This window comes from Gossypium hirsutum, chromosome A11 (assembly GCF_007990345.1).
Source record: "Gossypium hirsutum isolate 1008001.06 chromosome A11, Gossypium_hirsutum_v2.1, whole genome shotgun sequence".
Lineage (NCBI taxonomy): Eukaryota > Viridiplantae > Streptophyta > Magnoliopsida > Malvales > Malvaceae > Gossypium > Gossypium hirsutum.
Genome location: NC_053434.1, coordinates 8,563,163 through 8,586,562, shown reverse-complemented (window position 1 = coordinate 8,586,562; position 23,400 = coordinate 8,563,163). Strand labels below are relative to the sequence as shown.

At 31.2% G+C, this 23,400-nt stretch overlaps 3 protein-coding genes and 1 pseudogene across 3 annotated transcripts; 2 read left to right on the top strand and 2 right to left on the bottom strand.

Moving 5' to 3' along the window:
* Positions 1-20: 20 nt before the first annotated feature.
* Positions 21-7,170, top strand: LOC121209961 (putative pectinesterase/pectinesterase inhibitor 28). Its single transcript, XM_041082009.1, has 3 exons — positions 21-996; positions 6,651-6,933; positions 7,053-7,170. The coding sequence occupies exons 1-3, from the start codon at positions 21-23 to the stop codon at positions 7,168-7,170; spliced, it is 1,377 nt and encodes a 458-aa protein (XP_040937943.1).
* Positions 7,171-7,345: 175 nt separating this feature from the next.
* On the bottom strand, positions 7,346-11,279 carry LOC107922722 (FT-interacting protein 3). Its single transcript, XM_016852870.2, has 2 exons — positions 11,067-11,279; positions 7,346-10,736 (listed from the first exon to the last, which is right to left on the bottom strand). The coding sequence occupies exon 2, from the start codon at positions 10,661-10,663 to the stop codon at positions 7,646-7,648; it is 3,018 nt and encodes a 1,005-aa protein (XP_016708359.2). The 5' UTR covers positions 10,664-10,736; positions 11,067-11,279; the 3' UTR covers positions 7,346-7,645.
* A 3,732-nt stretch (positions 11,280-15,011) lies between these two features.
* On the top strand, positions 15,012-16,839 carry LOC107923199 (actin-depolymerizing factor 10). The gene is made up of 3 exons (XM_016853418.2): positions 15,012-15,328; positions 15,650-15,915; positions 16,010-16,839. The coding sequence occupies exons 1-3, from the start codon at positions 15,326-15,328 to the stop codon at positions 16,158-16,160; spliced, it is 420 nt and encodes a 139-aa protein (XP_016708907.1). The 5' UTR covers positions 15,012-15,325; the 3' UTR covers positions 16,161-16,839.
* LOC107923198 (O-glucosyltransferase rumi homolog) lies at positions 16,351-18,302 on the bottom strand (annotated as a pseudogene).
* Between the last annotated feature and the right edge of the window lie 5,098 nt (positions 18,303-23,400).

Sequence of the window (23,400 nt, the reverse complement as noted above, 5' to 3'; positions counted from 1 at the left end):
TCTTCACTAAAAAAACAAAGATGTTGAGAAAAGAGATGATTGTCGAGGTTTCAATCATTCTTGTGGTGGGAGTCGCCATTGGTGTTGTGTCTACAGTTCATCGAAACCACAATGATAATGAAACATTATCTCCACAAATGAAGGCAGTGTCTAACTTTTTCTCATTTACTCATTATCGAGAATCTTGCCATAAGACTCTCAGCTCTGTTAATAGCACTGATCCTAAAGAGTTCATTTCAAAAGCTATATTGGCAGCTGAGGAAGCAGTCAAGAAGTTTTTCAACTATTCTGATTCCCTAATAGTTCAAGTTAAGAATAACAACCTTACAAAGATGGCCTTAAATGATTGTAAGGATATGATGGACTATGCCATTGATTCACTTCAAGCATCGTACTCTGACGTTGGTGATAGTGAATTGCGCAACATTAATGATCACAAAAATGATCTTAGAACCTGGTTGAATGCTGTTATATCATACCAACAATCATGCTTGGATGGTTTCGAATACGATAACAACATGAAAGAAACCATGCAAAAGGGTATTATCGATGCTCATGAACTCACAGGTAATGCCTTGACAATAGTGACAAAGTTGTCGGATATTCTTTCCAAATTTGGCATCCAATTAAATAATACTAACTCTCGTAGACTTCATTCCGTTGAGAAGAATGTATATCCCTCATGGTTCTCAGCTAAAGACCGCCACCTTTTGGCTAGGATTGATAATAGCAACTTAAAGCCAAATGTTGTTGTGGCTAAGGATGGCAATGGCCAATACAAAACCATTGGTGCAGCCTTAGCCCCTGCTCCAAAGAACTTCAACATTCGACATGTGATTTATATCAAGGCTGGAATCTATGATGAGTATACCACCGTAGACAAACAATACACCAACATCATGATGTATGGTGATGGTCCAAGAAAAACTATTGTCGCTGGTTGCAAGGGTGTCAAAAATGGTGGCGGAATTACCACTTGGCAAACTGCCACTTTTTGTAAGTTTCTAAGAACTTTAACCATTCTATTTTTTTCTAGTCAATCAGGATAATGATTTGATTAATAGAAAAGATCCCCTATATCAACTAATATAACATAGGTAACATATAATTATAAAATAACCTATATAGTTTCATAATCTTGTAGAAGACAACTCAAGCTACTTAATCCATCATAATTATTACCCATGATGGTATTTTACAATAAAATAATTTCATAATTTCAATGGTGCAGCTGCTATTGGGAACGGGTTCATTGCCAAATCCATGGGATTCTAGAACACCGCTGGTCCTAAAAAGCACCAGGCAGTGGCTCTTCGCATTCAATCAGATAAGTCAGCCTTCTTCAATTGCAGGATAGATGCCTACCAAGACACCTTGTACAATCAAGCAAATCGTCAGTTCTTTTGCAATTGTGTCATCTCTTGAACCATTGACTTCATCTTCGATGACTCTCCTACTGTTATCCAGAACTCATTGATCATTGTAAGGAGGCCAATGGATAATCAATTCAACACAGTGACAGCATAAGACAAGGACTTCATTGATGAGAACACTGGTACTATAATCCAAAACTGCAAGATCGTCCCTGAGCAAAAGCTCTTCAATGACAGGTTCAAAATAGCAACATACTTGGGTAGGCCGTGGAAGAAATTTTCTACAACTATTATCATGGAATCTACATTAGGTAACTTCATTAAGCTTGAAAGGTGGATGCTTTTTGAAGGACTTGACAAAGTCAATTATGAAGAAACTCTTTACTATGCTGAGTACAAAAATCGTGGCCCTGGTGCTAACCTCAATGCAAGGGTTAATTAGAAGGGTTACCACAAGATCGATAGGGTGACTGCCATGCAATTTACTATCCAATCATTCCTTTTGAGCAAAGAGAATTGGTTGTCACTGATTGGTGTTCCTTTCACTACTACATTGAGATATTAAAGATCATATACTCTAACAAATTAAATTGGAGAAATCAATTATCGCAGAAACTTAAACAAGCAAAAGAACATTATAATGTTCTCTTAGCATGTAAAAATATCAAACGGAGGCACATCTTTTTCATCATAGATTTTCTCTTTACAAGATTTTAGAGATCATTCTAAGGTTGCCTAATTCTGGGTCTTTATTTTGCCACTTTATTGTGATTAGAACAAAAAGAGTTCACTTTATATTATATCCCATAAGAAAACGTATTAATTGGTATCATCTATATCTTTTATTTAAATATATTATCACATCCTATATATAGACTATATTATGGCACACTCACGATGTGAGTGAAAAAAAATATGTAAAAAATTTAAATAAAGTAAAATAAAAACCCGAATATGACTTTAGTTAAAATAAAAACCAAATATATCATGGGTTCAAATAATATGATTCTCATCATCAACTTTTAATAGTTGAAAATTGAATATAGCAACCAAACAATCCTAGCTATATATGATAAACTCCTATGTCTCTACAATTATAGAAACTCCATCATTTGACGATATCATGATAATAAGCAAACTTTAAGAGTCATCCTCAACTATTTTATTACTAATTTGTTTATTATAATTAATTTAACAGGAAATTCATACATTCTTACTACTGAGTTGACCATATTTGATCCATTAATGATAGTTTTGTGATAATTTTCTCACTCTTGTACTTAGAAGATTAGAATTCTTGCCACTAAATTCTCCCCTGAGAACTTAGCTTGTAAAACCATAAGATAGGTTTTACAATCAAATGTAGTCACACAAATAATGTTTCTCACTTGAACAGATTAAATGCTCTAAAAAAATTAGTATCTCAACCTATACAAGTTTATCAATTATATAGAGTTTTTCGAGACTTCTAACATAACGAAGATCTATCACAATCTCCATTAAACAACAACTAAACTAGCTGAATACAATATAACAATAATCAAGGTAAAAAAAAGGACTATTGGCAGCAAACACTTTAACTTTCCAAATTGATCCAACTTTCTAGAGCCAAGGAATTAGATAGACATGATCCTATTCTCCAAATATGTTTCTGCAGGTGATATGATATTCACTGATGGGTCAGATATAATCCACAATCTTATCTCAACCCAGATATGATCTTCACAATTATTCAACAAACTTGCACTGTCAACTTTACTATAGAGGCTGAATATATGGTTGTTTTTGAGGCAACAAAAGAAGCAATTTGATTTCAAAAGTTCTTAACTGATCTTGAAGTCATTCTTGGTATGGAAAATGGTGTAACACTGTATTGTGATAACAGTGCTGCAATAGCTAATACTAAGGAAATGAGAAGTCACAAGAGGACCAAACACATTGGCTGGAAGTATCACTTGATACGAGAGACAATAGTCAAAGGGATAGTAAATATGGTGAAAGTATCTTCTAAAGATAACATTGCAGATCTATTTACTAAGACTCTTCTAACTAAGAGTTTTAACAAACACATTGAGGATATGAAAATGCGAAACATGACAATTTTTACTTCACTGGAAAAAAGTGGGAGATTGTTGGGAAATGTGTCAATATTGTAGTAAACATGTAACTATTTTCTATGTATTTTAATGATGCATAACTAAATAAAGTTAATTTCGCATTTCACTATTATATCTTTTTTGTTTCTGCATTTTATGTTTTGCATACATAGCGAAATTGTGACAAATAAATATTAGCTCATTGATTGTCTAAGTTCAAGCTGATGATAAGTCGCACGATAAGAATGTTTACATTGCGAGAAAGATAACTTACTTCAGTAGATAATCTAAACTATTTTGTAATCCCGTAAAAAATCAATGTGAATATTTAATTCAAATATATAGAAGGATTATTATGTCGTCTACAATTCCAATTAGGGAGATGGCTAGTCTTGGCTATCAGAGCAGTTGACTCCACGAGTAGAGACAAAAATATACTCATTGGAAGAATGATACACTAGACTTGACCCAAGTATAATTAATTCTGAATCCGTTTGTGAATTAATTCACTTGTGATATTCATAGTGTGACTTTCCTAAATCTCGAGTTAATCACTGACCATGCGTATGTAACTCATGTGCTTTGATATAATTGGAAGCTTATGCTCTAAAGATGACTGAGCCAATAGCCAGTACGTTGGGTAAATGACTTGTGTATGACATGGCTTTACTAGCAGCAATGAAATTCATGACTCAATTAAAGAGTTAACGATATCTTCTCATTGGCATTGTGTGTATTGGTAAATATGGAATGTGGCTACAGGTTGCTTGTTCTCGAATAAGCAATTTATCACAGTCATTAGTTGACAGTGATCATATTAATCATTAAGAAGATACAATGGTGACAATGAGATAAAATATGATTGTATTGAGTGAACGGATTTAACTCAAAGAAATCAACGATATCATATAAGGATAACACACAGACATGGCGAGATCATTGGACAAAGTAGGTGGATAAAGTGTATACAATAAGGAGTTTTTAATCATGATACTTTTTGTGGACTGACTCCATAATTAAATAAATTACGAAATATCGGGACGATGCTTCTAGACATAATTGTAATTGCTCAAGCCTACGGTATATATCCGATTGGTCCTTCCACTAGCTCAACAAAAGCTCGATCGAACTGCATTTGAATCAGAAAAAGATTCTACGACTTTGGACATAATTTAATTGAGTCAATTTATTCGAGTGGAATTAAATTAGGTGATCTTGTGAATTGTTCAATTAGAGAATTTGATTGAAGAATTTTCTAGAAAAATTAATTTGGAAAATCTCAGTGATTTTTGAGAAAATCAAGTTTAATCAAGTAAAATTAAATTAATCAAATTAATTAAAGTAGATATGATATTTTTAAAAATTAATTTTCAAGTCAAACATTTGGTTTGATAAGTAATTGAACTTGAAAATTGGACTTGGGATTGAAAATTGAACCCGAGACTAAAATCCAAAAAATGATTGAATGTGGCCTTGTGTATGAAGCTGGGTAGACGATCCAACTGGTGGTTGGACCGAACTGGTCGAGTCGTCATTAGCCCAGATTGAACCGGCAGCAGTTGAACCGACGAAGCCCATTCGAGCAGAACAGTGACAATTCGGGGAGCTAAGGGAGTCACGTCAGTAATGGCATAGTTGGGCATGGCAACTGCGACGGTGACGATCTGGCAGCCAACGGATGGTCTGCGACGGTGGTTCTTCGATGGTAAAGGAGTGAAAAAATTAGACTCCTAGTGGGACTCTACCGGGTAACTTGATTTCAAATTAACTTTTCCAAACATAATATTGTTTTAATGAATTTAATATTAAATTTAATTTAATATTTATCTAGATAGTATTTTATTAATATTAATATGAGATATTAATTTAATAGTAATCGAGCTAAGACTCAATAAACTATAAGGGTGTTCATAGTTCGGTTAAAGTCGAATTAATCGACCAAACCAATCTAATTCGGTTAATCGGTCGGTGGTCGAATTTAGTTCTGTCGGAGGTCGGTTAATGATTTTTTAAAATTTCGATCATTAGTTAATTCGGCTTGAAATTGAGTAATTAACTGAATTAATCGAAATAAATAATATATTATATATAAGATATTTTTTATATTATCAATGTATGTTTTGAACAATTATTTTTTATATTAATAGAAATAAATAATATATATTATATATAATATATATTTGAACTATTAAAAAAATAAACATTAGCAATGTATTTTTGTTTATACGTTTTATACTTATTTTAACCAAAAGACAAAAACATATAAATTTCGGTTAATCCGGTTAGCCGATTAAATTAACGAAATATTTAGGTTCAATTAATGTGTTTGAAAAAAATTTGGTTCGATTAATGGTTAGATATTTTTACATTTCGGGTAATTCAGTTAATAGTAATTCAATTCGGTTAATAATTGAACCGACCATTTGAACACCCTTAATTGGGTATACACTTAGAATTTTTATTTTGGCTTATACATGTTCATGTCATGAAATTCGACTTTTGATGAATTTCTGGAGATGTTCTCATGCACGCCTTTAATAAATCATTTTGACCTAAATACTTTTATTATTGCTTAACCCAACCAAATGGAATATCGGTTACTTATTGAGTAGTTTGTACTCGCTCTCTCTTTTACTATCTTACAAGTTCAATTTTTGGTTGTGTGCGTGGGATATTTGGGGATTGACATTTTTAAACTTGATGTATTGTCTTAGAAAGTTCTAAATGAAGATACTTAGATTTTTAAGATTAATGGATACCACTACTCAAATTTTAACTTTTGATTTAAACTCTCAATTTACTTTATTTATCTCAAAACTTACTTTCAGATTCTCAAACTCTATAAATATTTAAAAATTGTAATTGGATAACTTTATTAAAAAAAATGTGTTTAGCTTGTTTAATTTTAGTCCCTTTATTTATAGCTTAACATATCCATGAGATTTCGAGGTCTGAAAATTTCTTATATGATATACATCACATTCGCATATCATGGCATCAATAAGTAACAATGGTAGTTGTCTTAAGAAGCATGCAATGCTCATTTGTATATAAACCCAACACCATTTTCATGTTTCCCTCACCAACCATATAATAAGTAACAATAGAGTTCAGTTCAAATGAAGAACAAGGCTTGTTCTGCATTCGTTCTTCTCATCTGTTTTCTCTTTGATTGTTTCAGACTGTCAGACAGTTGAAGCAGATCCAAAGACTTGCAAGCCAAATGGTAAGATAAGAGGGAAAAAGCCTCCTAAGGAACGTAATACAAAACATGACTCCAATTGCTGCAAAGAAGGCAAGCTTTATGACATTTACAAGTGTTCCCCACAAGTTTCAAACCATACGAAGGCAACCCAGACTCTCAACGTACGGTTTGATGATGGTGAGGATGGCCGCGGACCACCTGAATGTGATAACAAGTACCACTCCAACAAAGAACTTGTGGTGACATTTTCAACAGGATGGTTCAACAAGGAAAAAAAAGGTGTCTCAAGTATATTAACATACATGGGAACGGACAAACTGTTAAAGCTAAAGTAGTCAATGAATGTGACTCCACAATGGGCTGTGATGGTGGACATAGTTACCAACCTCCATGCGTTAATAACATCATCGATGCCTCTGACACGGTCTGGGAGGCCTTGGGAGTGCCTACTGACCAACGGGGTGGATGGACAATTACTGGTCAGATGCATGATTGATTTAAGCAAAGAGAATAAGGATATTAGATAGCATAAGAAAGATTCGGCTTTTATCTTGAGGCCTGAAATCAAACTCCCCATTAATAACTCCTTTTGGGTCCCATGATTCAGTTTGCGTTTTAGTTTTTCCTTCTCAATTTACTTTGTTGTATTGCCAATACAACAGCTCCAAGGGAATGATTAAAAATTCTCTAATTGTAATTATGACTACAATAGTTTGACTTGACATGCCTTGGGAGTGTCCTAAGTCAATGGATCAGATTGGATACCAGACAATGGGGACAATTTCTTGCAGTTAAGTCAAAGGCATCACATATCTGATTCTTTCCATTTAGTTGCCTAACGCTGAATGCATAAAGTTTTATATCAGCATTCACCAAAAAACAACTACTGGCAAGAAATCAGGCATTAAAAGCATAGCCGGACAACCAGAATCTAAAACTGATAATTGCATGAAAATCTCCCATAACCTTATTTACAACATACTATCTGTCCTGGCGGGCAAACGTCGGAAGAAGTTAATTGGTGCCGCGGGTATCTTGTGGCGAAACCTGGGATGCCTCATACAGTAAAATCCAGCTATAAGAGCAAACACTTGGAAAGGTGTCACATACAATACAATGGCTGCTGCAAGACAGAATATCACAAATATGGTAGTGGCTCGAGGATCCCGCCAGCTTAAGAGTGCCTGAAGACGCTCGCCTTGATTGGCTATGTCACTCACAACACTCTGAACTCTTCCTGCCACACTCCTTAAACGATCATACCTCATCCGAACTAGATCCGAGCTCCTTGATGCAGGAAAGGACTCAAATTCTTCATCTAGTTCGTCAGGAGAAACTGCATCTGCACAAGAGAGGCTTTTGTCCATGTGGGGAGGGTACCTTGGCCGATAACGATACTTCCATACCCCTATCAGAAACATGTATAGGAAAACTGTTGATAAAATCAGCTCTGGGAAACAAACCAGCATTACAAATAGGAAATGCACCAGAACTGTTGTCATTGGGTTCTTCCACTTGCAAACTTCACCAAACCATTTTCCAACTTCAAATAATCCTGAGAAAACCGATGTCAGGCGCAAAAAGTTTGCCTTGCTGCGCCTCATGCTCCAAAGATGAGCATTTGCATCAGACATGTATTCAATTACTTCTCTCCTGAGAGGTGGTTCAGCCCGACCAAGCCGAGCTGCCACGATATTCACAGCCTGGTATCGCAGCATGTCTTGTTGTATCACACTCAATGGCCTTTTGTAGTGCATCTTTGGCAAAAGGGGTCGAGAGTATTGAAACATCATACTAAGCATTGATGTCGATGAAAATCGTATTGCCAAATGCAATTCACCCATTTTCTTGACACCAGATGGATGAAGAACCAGCAGTGGATAACTGTGTGTGTAAACTCGACCAGTTTCTAGAGTAGATATACGAATCCGGACCTTTCCAATTTTAATATCCTTGTTTCCATTGGAATCACCTATCTGACAATTATCAAAGACCCCTACAGTGAGAACTGTCGCTGGATCATAAACTTCCCATGTGTACTGCTCATTATATTTTGGGTTCAGGCTATTTACTATGGTTCGAGTTCGAACCCATTTGTGGCCGTACTTTGCCACACAATACGTATCTGATGTACCTTTCCCATCCTTTGTTTTCATCGGTTGGAGCCGATCGGCATTCAAAATTCCAAGTTCCAGAACACCGATTGATGATTTCCAGAGCTGCTTTGCTGTTGGCCGCAGATCACTGCTATACTGGGTTGACTCATCAAGCACATGGTATCCTCCATCAAGACAGACACAAACATGGAGCCTACTATGAAACTTATCTTTCTTTGCACGATCCCCAACCATGGCATCTGATAAAGATTTCTCCAAGTTGTACCACCGAGTACGGACAACTCGGTCATCCGCACGCTTTTCAACAGAGTTCAATGGTACAACGGCCTTTCCCATGGTCTCATCCTTATTAGATCCCACACGATCTTCAACTGAAAATATTAGATGATCTTCAAAGGGTTCTGAAGTAACAAACATAAACTCCTCGTTCCAGATTGGATTCAAATTTCGAGGTTGAACTGTTTTTGTCTTTAAAATCTGGTTACCAATCTGAACCTTAACATATACATCAGGAAACCTGTTCTTGTCTGATGGAACAAGGTCTTGTGCCTCGATAACATTAACTCGGACATACCATAATCTTGGAGAGTGATAAACTTTTGAACGGATATATGGGGAGGCAATGGAAGTGCTATCGCCGGGAGCAAAAGCATCTGAGTGCCAGGCATCCGGAAAAGTCTCGTCAGCCTGCGTGCCATACCAAACTGCAAGCATCAGTTCTCCTTTCTTTTTCTCTCCTTTCTTGTCTTGTAGCCGATACCATTCTGGAGCCAATGGACTGTCCGGTGGAACTCTCATCGGAACCTCATGGAGATCAAAGCGCACAATCCCAACAAAGTCATCTTTCACTAAATCCTTATCCTTGAGAACAACTTCCAACACAGTTGACTGCATTGTTTCCCTGGCAAAGGCGAACACTTGATTCCACTCGGGATTTTGGTTCCTCTCATAATGCTTTGTGATTCCTTTGTAGTTTCCAACTTTTACTTCAACATATGGATCAAGGCTGCCTGTCAAATCTTTTGAAGGAAGATCTCGGGCTTTTACCACTCGCACAAAAAGGTATCTCATCTGTTCAACAAGGTCATAAGTGCTTGTTGGCCTGTCTCCTCGTATGACTCGGCCTCCAATAATTCGTCCTCCTCCAAGGAATGGGCTCGTCTCTTTAAGAGCATAATCAGATGGTTGTGAATGTGATGATGAACCTGAGAACATGTGAACAACTTTCGCTGCCTGTGGTTCGGATTTCATCTCATGTACTCCATAATTCATTTGTTGTTGGGGTGGCATTGGGGTAAAATTTTGCTTTTGTTGCGAGTGATTTGCATTTGGAAGATGATGAAATGTATGCCTTTTATCAGTTTTCTCTTTAGGAAGAGAACTCGGGAAATTTGGAGTTTGTGCATAACCTGAGCCTACGTCTGTATCCAGAAAAGATTCCATTGCTGGAAGTGGATTTGATAATTTGATTGAAGGGTCATCAGTTAAAAATACCTTCAAACCGAGCTCTCCTTGTGCATGGGAGAAAATGGCTCGTTTTTCCAGAGGGTAGTGCATAACAACCGCATCAGAGTAGGGAACGAAAGACGTGCCGGTGAGACGAAGCTTCCCAAGACAGGTTTTGGTGTTGTTTGCTTTGTTATGGCTGTAAACATAGGCTTCAAGAGGGAGCTTGATTAAGTTGTTAGGATCAGAGATGTTGAAATAGAAACTCTCATTCCAGACTGGATTGAGATCGTTTTCTTTAGTAGTGGTGCGGAATCTCTGGTCATCAAAATGAAGCTCCACGAATGGATTGGACGAACCTTGCCCGTCTTTGGCTACAAGGTCATGAGCCCCCACGACTTCAACCCCTAACTTGAAACTACTCATGGTTTATCTTAATTAAAACAGGAAAGGAATACACTGCAGTGCTATAGATAATCGGCGGCCGATACGACAACACCTGAGAAAAGGAAGAAAACTAAGAGTTCAACAATGATGAAATGTGCATCATATAAGGAAATCGACAAGAAGCATCAATCTCTATGCATGGATGAATTTAAAACAGATGAACTTCATTCAAGAAACTGAAATGCATATATGTGACAAATTGAAATTCCATGTCAGAACGGGTAACAGTCAGAAGTAATTGTGTAAGGTTATGGTCCAAATCAAAGAAAACTCAACCATCAGATAATCAAGAGTTGCAAAAACCTTAAATGAACATTGCAACAGAAAAAAGAATAAAAAGAAGATATCCAAGTTAAAGAAAATAAGAAAGACAGAAACTGACCTTTGATATTAAACTGAAATCTTCTGTTAGGAAAGTCAAAGAGAGCTTGAAGACTTATGACCAGCATCTCAGAAACTTAGCCGAGAAGATGATCGAATATTAACGAACTAACAACTATATTTCTGGAAAACAAAAAGGGAAGAGGTGACTGAGTCTGAGAGATAAATGGTTGGTGTCTTATGTAGTGACCAAAACCGGAATAAAAAACAAAGAGGAAGGAGAGAGGGAAAGGGCGGGTCTATAGTTTATTATTTAATTATCAATCTCCGTTTTGTATTGTTGTTTGGCCATCGTAATCGTGACATTTCACGATAATTTGAGTTCTACATGTCACAGTAGGCCGTCCAAAAAAAGTTTTTTTAGCCAAAATATAAGTTTGAAAATTGGGATAGAATAAAAAGCAAAATTCGTTTACAAAATAAGTTGGATTTCGAGTAAAGTTTTTGACCTTAGGCTTGTTTTAAATTTGCAATGAAAAATTTTACATGTCATATTTTGTTATTATTTTTGCTCTTTTTATAACTGTATTATTATTATTTTGTTGTTAATATTTAGATATTATATAACATTTTTGTTATTATTTTAAAGATATTTACTTGTTAAGTTGTATTTATATTAGTGTTATATAATTTTTTTAATTTATTTTTAATTTTTAAAAAATATTTATTTTAATATTATTAGTGTATTTAATATATTATATTTTTAGATTATTTTAAATAAAAAATAAATTTTAAAAAATTAATACAGGGAAGACTCAAATTTTAATATTTTATTTAAACTAAACTTAAATAAAAAATTTAAACCCAATTTTTTTTAATTTTTTGGATCGAGTTAAACCCGGACTATCAACCGGTGTAGGGCCCGACCGATGAAGAATTGTAACGACAACTATACCGTAGTTAATATTGTTTCACCCTTTCAACACTCCTCTGAATGTTTTGCGATTAGTATACTCGCTTCGTTTTCTCCACACGTTTCACTTAACGTGTGGAATTACTATTGTACCTTTTGTTTTGAAATTTTAGTTTTCTTAAATATTATAAATATTGGGTTTTTTTGGTTTTATTTGCATAAACAAAAACTGCAATTATAAATTGATGCAAGTACAGGTTAAAAAATATTTTTTTGTATAAATTAGAAGTTTAAAGTTTAAATTTCAATATAAAGAAATTATCTGAATAAGATGCCTTTTTCTGTACGAGGTATTTTTTACAAAGAAAAGGCAGTGAATATTATGAATTAGCTGCATTTTGCATCATTGAAAAGTTCTTAAAACTGTGGTTAAGTCCTCCAACGTGTTCAACCTCAAAGTTTTTATCCAACATGTTAATAAAAAAAAATCAAGTATTAATTTATTAAAAATATTGAATATTTAAATTGTATTAATTTATAAATCAAAACAAAATCTTATTACATATCATCATAAATACAATTTGAAATATCATTTTATCTATGTGGTATGAAAAAATAAGATAAATGTATTTGAGAGGTCTCTCTATTATAGAGATCTGATCAAATTAGTCTCTCGATTATTATATGAATCAATTTAGTTCTTGTATTATTAAAAAGAATCAAATAATATCAAATTAAAATAGGGTTAACATTTATTGTTTTAAAAAAATATCATTTATCGTTTAATAGAGTTTATATTTTTTAAAATTTTTATGGTTATGTAAATGAAATCTTTTGTTTAGAATTAAAGTGCTATTGAAACAGAATATTTCTTACACCGTAAATGTTAACTCAATTAGATTTTGAACTTATTTTATTCTTTTTAATAACATAGAGACTAAATTTATCAATTTAATAATAGAAGAATTAATTTAATCTAGTTCCTAAAACACAACTACCTCCTAATAACCTTAATCGAAATAATAATCATAATAATAAAAACATTTAGTTAATATTTTTTTCTTGAATTCATAAAAATAATATATTAAATTTCTAATTAATATTAGTTAAAAAATGTATGATAAATTAGAGATAAAAGAAAACCAATCCATGCAATCATGCATATTTTTTTCCCTCTTTTATAAAGCAAAAACATTTTAGTCTAATCTAAAGATCATGGTTGGTCGTATAATTGCTAGATTAAGATTACACATAATCAAGATAGGAAATATAATAATATAATATATCCAATTGACTTGATTTTTATTGACCGGAAAAACATTTTAAAAAATTTAAATATAAAAAAATTAAAAAATATTTTACTTGATTGAATAGGTATCCTTCTTCTCATCAAGTCAACTTCATGAGCATATAATTAATCTATAAATTGATTATTAATTAAATATGAATTATTTATGCTACTTACGTAACTTATATTGAGCTTATCCTCTCAAGATTGCGATAGAAAAGAAAATTCAGATGTCTTACTCTGAAGTTTCCACACGTTTTAAACTGATTGGTTAATCATTATTTATATATATGATGATGCTGAAAAGCCTGAAGTTACTGGAAATTTCAGTGGTATATACAATTCTTGTGGACCATGACATCAACTCTACTTTGCTATATTTATTTATTTTTGTTCTTTTCAATTAATATTATATAAGTTTAATTGTTTAAAAGTTTTCGGAAAAAATAAATTTAAGTTTTTGTGATTTTTTTATCGAATTGAATGCTTGAACTAATAAAATTGGTCAAATAGATTTTTGATTAATGATGACTGTTGTAGTGGTGACGTGACCATTAACGAGGCTGATATTGCGCTTCATGTAAATAACAATTGTGACAAAAAAATAAAAAATTATTTTTAAATTTTTTATAAATTTTTAAATATTATTAAAATTTATAAAATATTAAATAAAGTTTAAAATTTAAAAAAGTCTATTTAAAAGTTAAGTCCAAAATGAATCTGGACAACTGTATGTTCAGATTCATTTTGAACTATTTTTCTAAATTATATAAAGTTTAAAAAATAATAAAATTTAATTTTCATATAATTTTTTAGTTCTATTGATACGTTTTAAGAGGTATAGAAAATATTTATAAAATAAATATAAATAATTTTAATTTTATTAACCATGTGTGTAAAGTTTTTTTTAAATGTATGAATATGTCTAATTATTTAAAATTTTTAAGCTATAAAATAATTGATGCACCCTATAGACTATAATTGATACACTTTTTAAATCGGATATATTCATATATATTTTTAAAAATCTTTACACATATAATTAATAAAATTAAAATTATTTATATTTATTTTATAAATATTTTTTATACATCCTAAAAGGCACCAATAAAATTAAAAATTTATACACGTATCAGTTTTTAAAGAAAATTAAATTTTAATATTTTTTAAACTTTATATATTTAAAAAAATCATTTTGAATTAATATGGACATATAACTGTCTAAATTTACGTTGAATATGGACAATCCTATGTCCAAATTCATTATAGACTTAACTTTTAAATGAACAGTAACGATTAATATTAGTCAAATGGTGTATCTGAACAATTTTATTAATTTAAAAACTCAGTTGAGTATAAAAAAGTTACAAGAATTTAATTAAATTTATCGAAAATTTTAAAGACTTTTTAAACCATTAGTCATGTTAAATATATTTTTTAATCAGGGTACAACTTATAATTATAATAATAACTAAAATATTATAGCGAGTTGAGTCACAAATGCAATCAAGTGGTAAATTTATTATATACCCTTATTAGGCATCACTATAGATTAAGTCTAACGTTTAATCAATTTAAATTTAATTAATTTTTAAATTCAATTTAAATTTAATTAATTTTAGATAAAATAAATGCTAATATAAGAATAATTTAATAATTAATACAATTTTCCTTTTTTTTTTCTTTGATAAGTCACAATCAAAATTTAATTAATTTAATAACTTTTAATTTTTTCCTCAATAATGTGAAACTCAATTAAAAGAATGTAAATATATATATAGATATAATATAGTTAATTAATAAATGTCAATATTTTTGTTTTTCTGAAAAATAAAATTTTGAACCACAATTTAATCTGATCTAAGAACAGATCTACCACAAATAATGGCAATTGAGGCAAATGAATTCTGATTAATCCACCCTTTATTCCCACCCTAAAATATCTCTCATCCCCTCCCTCGCATTTCTTATTTTCTGTTTTCCCTAGTTAAAATAATTCAGAATGCACAAGCAGATATTCAATTTATTTTCTCTTCTCTTAATTATTTTCTCAGACAGATTTTATTTCCCTTGCTGACCATTGCCAAAAGGTTTACCAGAGCTTCATTTCAAGAACAAAATGGTATGCTTCCCAAATCTTTCTTTTATTATTATTGTTGGTTGCTATATAACTTTGTAATATTTATTATTGATTATGAAAAAAGGAAGAAGAAGAATGAAAATGAAAGATGAAGGAAGCTTAGAGATATTGATTTCAATGGACCACATATTTTTCCATGTGGCAATTGTATATCCTATTTCCATTAATTAAGCATTCAAATTAATTATGAAAAAAAGTTAGTATGATCTTTATGCGGATCCGTAACAAATAATGACGATGGTTTTAACATTGCATGTTATTTATTATTAAGTGGTGTTAATACATATGTGGTGCTATAAATAGGCAAATTCATCATCTGGAATGTATGTGAACGATGATTGCAAGCTGAAGTTTTTGGAACTAAAAGCAAAGCGAAATTATCGTTTCATCGTGTACAAGATCGACGAGCAGACACAACAGGTGATTGTAGACAAGTTGGGAGGTCCCCAAGAAACTTACGAAGATTTCACCAACTCCTTGCCTGAGCATGAATGCCGCTATGCTGTCTTCGACTATGATTTTACCACAGATGAGAATTGTCAGAAAAGCAAGATTTTCTTCTTTGCATGGTACCAAGACAAACACATTGCTCCCTTGCCAATAACTCAAACTGATTGTTACAATAATATTGTTCCTTTGTGGTGGTGTATAATTTATGTATAGGTCACCTGATGGCTCAAGGGTGAGGAGTAAGATGCTTTATGCAAGCTCCAAGGACAAATTCAAGAGACAGTTGGATGGGATTCAAGCGGAGTTGCAGGCAACAGATCCAAGTGAGATGACCTTGGACATCATCAAAGCACGAGCTCTTTAATTCCTTCCTATATAACTCAAAACTCCATTCAAGGCATTTCCTTTTTCAATAATCTCTATTAATTTGTGGGGTATTTCCCCTTTTTAGTTTCTCTGTATCTAAGCGACATCAGAGAACTTAACATCATATCCTATAACATCCCAAGTAAACCCTTGTAGTCTAAAGGTCGGAATTCCTCTGTTTCTCAATGCTATTTCAGTATTTGTAATAATTGATTCTTATGGTTTAGTTTTTTTCCAATATTCTGTCTCCCGCGTCTCCACTTGCCTTGTTATTTTGTATTTTGTGTCGAGAGAAGCTTGAATGGCTTGAGGTTCATATGGGGGAGGTAATGCACATGGAAGTTTATGACTAGGAGACTTCACCATTGACTGCACCATCAAATCCTTCCATAAACCTTTCTGCAAGCATGCTGCGGATTCGGCGCAGACCCTGTGGGCTTTTGAAGGTATTGTTGGTTTAAACTTCAAGAGTTTGGAGTATTCGTTCAACAAATGAAACATGTAGTCGTACACATTTTGAATTGTCAGAGTCTCTTCGATAAATTTGCTTCCTGCTTTCCCCATGGCCTGTGCCTGCAAGTTTATAAAGTGAAATTAAAGGTACATTATATATTTTCTTAAGAGAGAGATATACATGATTGAATTCATTGCAATCCATGTTTTCATTTGCTGAGAATATGTACCTCTTGAGGGTGATTATTGCCCCATTCAACTGCAAACTTAAGATCCCTACATTTGTTTTAGCGACGGGTAGGCCAGTAATGTTGCATCGGCACCATACTTCTCGAGAAGAAATCATAGTATTTAGGCTTTATCAACAACGTCATGCTATCACATGCCAATATGTATTTCTCACTTACAGACCATGTCACTCCTATATAGATTTTATATCTTTATATGGATTGTACCGCAGCGAAGTTGAAAAATCTCATTAGACCGAAAGTTGTTTAAAATTTAAATTTTAAAAACCTTCCATAAGGAGGAGAAGAAAAAGGGTTTTGCATATATATACCTATGGGAACATTGATCTTCCAATTTAGAATGCTTGAAATTTTGTTGACTTTCTTTACCCCAATCCTGAATTAATAACAAATTAGAGTTACAGACACAGAGTTATCCATTTGGCTTGGCGTTGCCTAAGTTTCTTATGATTTCAATCAATTTATAGAAGCCCTGCCCATCAATGACACAAAGAAGAAACATAATAATTCAGGAAGTACCTGCTTATAAATCCGACCATTCCAGTTGTTTTTATCTGAAAGGTTGCATTTCAAAAGATCTACCCGATCTTTAGCAACGTATGGGTTACCCTTCCAGTAGGCATAAGGCTCCCTCTTTGTCCACTTGATCCTCTCCCTCCCTTTCTTTATTGCCTTCAACGTCTCCTCCCATGGCTTTATATTCACCTCTGCCCTGCCAGGACAAAGTAAACTAAATATGATTAGCTTGCTAATTGCAATAAAAAGTTATTTAACACTTGACATTTTTTCTCCATTAGAAATTTGTTGCGGTAATCAGAATTAAAAAATTGATATATCATTAAGAACGTGTGACTTTTGGCAATATGTAGCAGAATTTACCATCCCCAGAAGGTCCAGTCAGGGAACACAATGTCCAGTGCTGCTTTTTCTCCACAATAATGCAACACCGGCGGTCTAGTGCAGCATAGCGTCCTTTGTAGTTTCTTCTCTTGATCACGGTATCGTCTCCTCAAAAGAACAAAAGGTCCAAGTCTGGTACTTTTCCAGGGTACAACCTTAGAAGCTGCAAAATGCCCCATATTGTAAATACATCCCTAGTTTGATATGGCTTGTTGTACTTCTCCACATAGGCCTCTCCGTTGACAATGAAGAGCCTGAAATCCGCACTGCGTTTTCCCCTTTCGATCATGTCTTCTGTAATCCCCGAACTCTTCCATTGCTTTAAATGTTGGTGGATCTACCAGAAGTAATCTGGGCAAGTTCTAGCCGATGATTCCTGGGGCTGGAACACAGACGGGTAATTTTCCGGGCATGTTTGGGGTAAATTAACTGAATTAGAGCAGTTTAGAGGAAATTCAATCCTCTCGTGATGAGTTTTAGAAGTTCGTGATGTAAAAATCGACTGCCCATTTGGAATGCCCCGCTGAGAAACAAGTAGATCAAAAAATCTGCATTAATCTTTTATTAACAAAATTCGAAATATGGAAATATAGTATACATGATTGTAAATATATAAAAGAGTAATTATTTGGTAAATAGAATTCTATCTATACATTTAATTTATTTATTTTAATTTATTAAAATATAATTTAAGATGCATTAGAGAAATTTAATCCTATTTATCGAATTAAAATTTTTAACCGTTAATTTACAAAATAATTATAATATATAGTATATTATGACACAAAATGGTTGAAAATTTTTATCTAATAAATATATTTATTAAAAATTTAAATAAAAACAAATAAAGCATTGGTTAAAAGGACAAAAATAAAATTTTGATAAAGTCCTATCATAATTATGTTTTTGTAAATTTTATGTAAAAATATAAAAAAAAAACAGAAACTCTAATAGTATATTTGTTATTATGTAAAATAATTAAGTATTTGATACTTTTATAATTAAATCAAAACTTAAGTGACGAATAATACAAATTCACTCAACCACTTAAAATCTAACACTTAAATAACTTTCTAAAAAACTAATTATTCGAACAAATATATACTTGATTTTAACTGAAAATTTTAACACAATAGTTATTTCAATTTCAGTTTAGAGTTATTTTATATTATTTTCTAGTTATTTCAAATATATTTATTTTATATAATATATAATAAATATATTATCATATAAACTCAATTTAATAATCATAACCCAATCTAAAAAAAAAAGGGTCAATTAAAAAAAAATTAACTGAACCAATCAAGTCAAAGTTGGTTTAGTTTGGTCGATTTTCTCAATTAATGTTAGTCAAGTCAATTTTCTCAAATTATAATTGGTGATTTTTTTTTATATACTTCATATTCATTTTACAGTCATTGACTACCCCTTCCAACAATGTCATCCCAAGGTTCAAACTTGAATCCTCTTTTTAAGAGTGCAATGTATCTTACCATTATACCCAACCACTTATTGGTATAGATAAAATTTTGATCAACCGTACTTTATAAAAAGCTGAGAGATTAGCCCAATTAACAATTAAACATTGTTGTTAAAGCATTAACCTATAATAAGTAATTCAAGCAATTTTTATATAAGGAATAAGCAACACTTAATTAAAAACCAACAATTTAAATTAACATGTTTACTAGTAAATAGATTAACTTTTTAATTTTCATATAAAGTTCACGTGTTTATTAATAAATAGATTAATTTTTTAATTTTCATAAAACATATAGATCGAATTTTTACAAATTAAAGAAAAAGATTGAATGAATTAATCTTTTAAAATTAAAAAAAACATTATTATTATTATTATTATAATTATTACGGTAATAACTTGTATTAGGATGATCCTAAAAACTAAGGTTTTTAACCATCAATAAATTTTGGCCACATCATCAAATTTTAAAAACATGAAATTATTATTATACACTCAATCCATAGAGAAATTATTTTATGAACCATTCCCACAACATTATTCATGATCAATTTTCAATTATTTAATACATTTCAACAATTTTTTTCTATGTTATTGATATATAATTTTGATTTTTTTTTTACTCTAAACCCAAAACTTAGAACCCCAAACCTAGAACCTTGAACTCGTAACCCATAACTTCAAACCCTTAAACTTGAACATTGAACCTTAAATTTTGAAATCAAACTTTGAATCTCGAGGTTAAGGTTTAAGGTTCAGGGTTTAGGGTACCAAAATTATATATTAATGACATGAAAAAAACTGCACAAAAATTACTACTTTTTTTTCAAATTGGTTGCACAAAAATAAAAAATATTAACTTATGAAAAAAATGATTAAAATTGTAAAAGAAGAAAAAAATTATAATTAAAAAATTAATTATTTTAAGTAATTTAATTAAATTTAAATTAAGTTGGAGAATATATTAGATATAGATGAGTGTATAATAATATTTTGTTATCTTTAAAATTTAATGACGTGATACTATTTTATTTGTGCTTAAAAAAATATTTTTTAAGAAAATCTTAATATAATTTATTCTCAATTATTATTATCATAATATAAGTGGACATAATAAAAATCAAATATTGTTTTTTTTCTCAAAATTTATTTATTAAAAATGATTAAAAAATGTATAAAGATGAAGGAAAGCAACAAGTTTCGATTTGGGGGAGACTTAGGGCTAATTTAGTAATACTTTTGAGAAGTGCTTTTGAAAAATGATGTAAAAAAGTATTTTTGAGAAATGTTTTTAAAAAGTTTGGTTTAAAATTTGAGTGATTACTATTGTTGTCAAAAAGCACTTTTGAGAAATAAAATGTCTATTTTAGACATATTATTATCAAGTAATAAATATGTATTTAATTAATATTTAAATTAGTTAATATTATTATATTTTAGTAAGAATATAAAAAAAATTATTATAACTTGTTGTTAATATTTTAATATATGAAATATAAATTTTAAATATTTTTAAGCAATAAATATTAATTATTTATAAAATTTAATTAGAATATATAAACTATATTTTAAATATTTAAATATAACCATTAAATATTTGTAATTAGTATTTTTTAAAAAATTTAAAAAACTTTTTTTATTTTTTAATTAATGATTTTAACATATTTGTAATTAAACACCAAGAAAAAAAGGGAAAGTACTATGTTATTGAAAGGGTGAAAAAGTAATTAAGCACTAAAAGTGTTTTTGGGAGAAGAAAAGCTAAAAATTTTTGTTTCTCCTTTTTAGAATAACTAAAAATTTCAGTCAAAAGCAACTTATTTCATATATTTTTTCTTCCAAAAATACTTTTTGAACCAGAAGTGTTTTTTTTAAGTACTGCAGAATAGGTTCTTACAATATCATCCAATTTAGGAGAGCTGGAAGAAGAAAGAGGAAGAAGAAGAATATGAAGATGTTAGTTGTTGAGACCAATCCTTTGAGGCGTCCAACACCAAACCTTTGAAAAGCAACCATGAATCACTTCATCACCGTAAGCCCTATCCTCTTGAAGTACTTTAACATGCTCCGCCATGGAAACCGTATTTCCCACAACTCTATTCCTGATTTAAAACCAAATCTGCCATACATTTATATGGCAAGGTATTCTCGCAAATAAGAAAAGTTTACTTAATTTTGCTTAGTTTTTTTATTGTGCCAAGTGTACATTTTTTAATATACATACTTTAACATGCAATTTTTTTTAACTTTAATTAAAACAATCTTAAATGTTAAAAGAATTTTAATTTATAAAAGTTATCTTTAATTTTAATTACATATATTATAAAATTTAGAATTAAATTTATGAATAACTAAGTAATTTTTAAATATTATTTTAAATATAATATAGTATTATAATTATAATTACTTAAACATTTTATTATATTGTATACTTCTACGTTTATATTATTGTCAAGTAAATCTAATTTTAATAATTAAAATATTGTTATTGCAAATATAATATAATATATTAATTATTTTCTCCTAATAAATTAAATTTACGGAAACATTGAATAAAATTGCAGTTGACAATAATTATAATTATTTAATTACCTAATATCTTACTTTAACTTTTACTGCGAGTAAATCAAATTTTGACTTATTTTACGACATTAATATTAACTACGCTATTTAATAATTGTTTACTTATGATAATTATGCTAAATTAGTAAAAAAGGTCTTTCCATCTTAAATTCGAAATTGAAGAAAGTAATTCCTCTCAAAAATTAAGGATAAATTCATTTTTTGTTAATTTCGAAAATCAACAAATAACAATAATAAATAATGCAATCCAAAAAACATGTTTCGAAAATGTTAGGCAATCGCCTAAGATTGAGTTTCTACTTTCTACCATTTCTTTTGTTGAGGTTTTGATTAAATAGGATTGGGTGGTGGGTAAATGGGCTACTGGCACTGGGTTAGAAATTTAATTTTTTGTTCTTAGATTGGAAATGAAGTGTTCAATTTAAATTACATGGTCGAATAAGAACTCAACACCTGGAAATAAAACTTTATCTTTACTTTTTGTCGCATAGGATTTTTGGACGGAAAATGTCATTGTTGTTATTTATTGTTCTCACTTGCTCAATTTTGAGAGGGATAAATTTACTCAATTTCAAATTTAAGGGGGAGTAGAGTGATTTTTTTTACCTACCAAATCATATAATATTTTTCAACACGTTGTGTCTCCATTTAAGAGCTGCGGTGACATGTATCAAGGGAGTTTAGCTCATTGGCTTTGGCCTTTTCTGCACTGTCTTTGGAGCTGACTATGGAATTATGTTGCTGTAGCTTTTGTTTTCTGGAGCTTACTTTGAAGATGTTTTAGATATTCTATTTGTCTGTGCTGCTGTGGTCTTAAGGTCTTTTGTATTATTACCACTGTTTCAGTGGACTGATATGTTCCCTAATAATATTTATTGATGTAAAATCATATAATATAATATATATTCTATAGCAAAGTTTTCACATAACTTTTGGTAATTATACTAAATCATATAATATATATTCTAGAGCAAAATTTTAACATAAAGAAGGTACTTAACATAAATGGGGTATTTCCTCTGAAAACATCATAACCTCTAATATCCCAAGTAACCCCTTTAGTCTAAATGGTGATTGTCGTAACCATTTTTTGGTGAAACGGGAATCGACTTGGGTTCTGAAAATAAACGCAAAAAAACGGGAGTCGCCACCGATCCTTTTTGACTAGGTGTGATCGGGTCACCTCGTTAAAGTGGTTGTTTTTAATAAATAACTTGATTTATTTAAACAACAATTTTGGTCTACGCAAATCAAGAAAACAGGTTCGGGAGTCGGTTACGCACGAGGAAGGATTAGCACCCTCGATACGCCCAAAATTGGTACCTAGTTGATTAATTAGTGTCTTAGTGTCGAAGATTGAAAACTTGGAAAACTTTTGAAATACGATCTTTTTTTTGTAAAGAAAATACTTAAATATTAAAGACCTTCTCGTCTCAAATATGAAATGTCATATCCAGTGAGTTAGGACACAACATCTCGAATTTTCGAGAGCGAGTTTGCCTTTTATAAAATCTGTGTATTTTAAAGGGTATTCGATTATTTAGAGTGAACGAGAGAAATCGAAACCCAGTAAG

Excerpts from the sequence above, each read along its gene's own strand:
- LOC121209961 (XM_041082009.1), top strand. The coding sequence starts at position 21 with ATGTTGAGAAAAGAGATGATTGTCGAGGTTTCAATCATTCTTGTGGTG. Across the intron at positions 997-6,650 it reads TTGGCAAACTGCCACTTTTT|ACTGTCAGACAGTTGAAGCA; the intron begins GTAAGTTTCTAA and ends TGATTGTTTCAG. Across the intron at positions 6,934-7,052 it reads GTGACATTTTCAACAGGATG|TTACCAACCTCCATGCGTTA; the intron begins GTTCAACAAGGA and ends TGGTGGACATAG.
- LOC107922722 (XM_016852870.2), bottom strand. The coding sequence starts at position 10,663 with ATGAGTAGTTTCAAGTTAGGGGTTGAAGTCGTGGGGGCTCATGACCTT.
- LOC107923199 (XM_016853418.2), top strand. Across the intron at positions 15,916-16,009 it reads AAGATTTTCTTCTTTGCATG|GTCACCTGATGGCTCAAGGG; the intron begins GTACCAAGACAA and ends ATTTATGTATAG.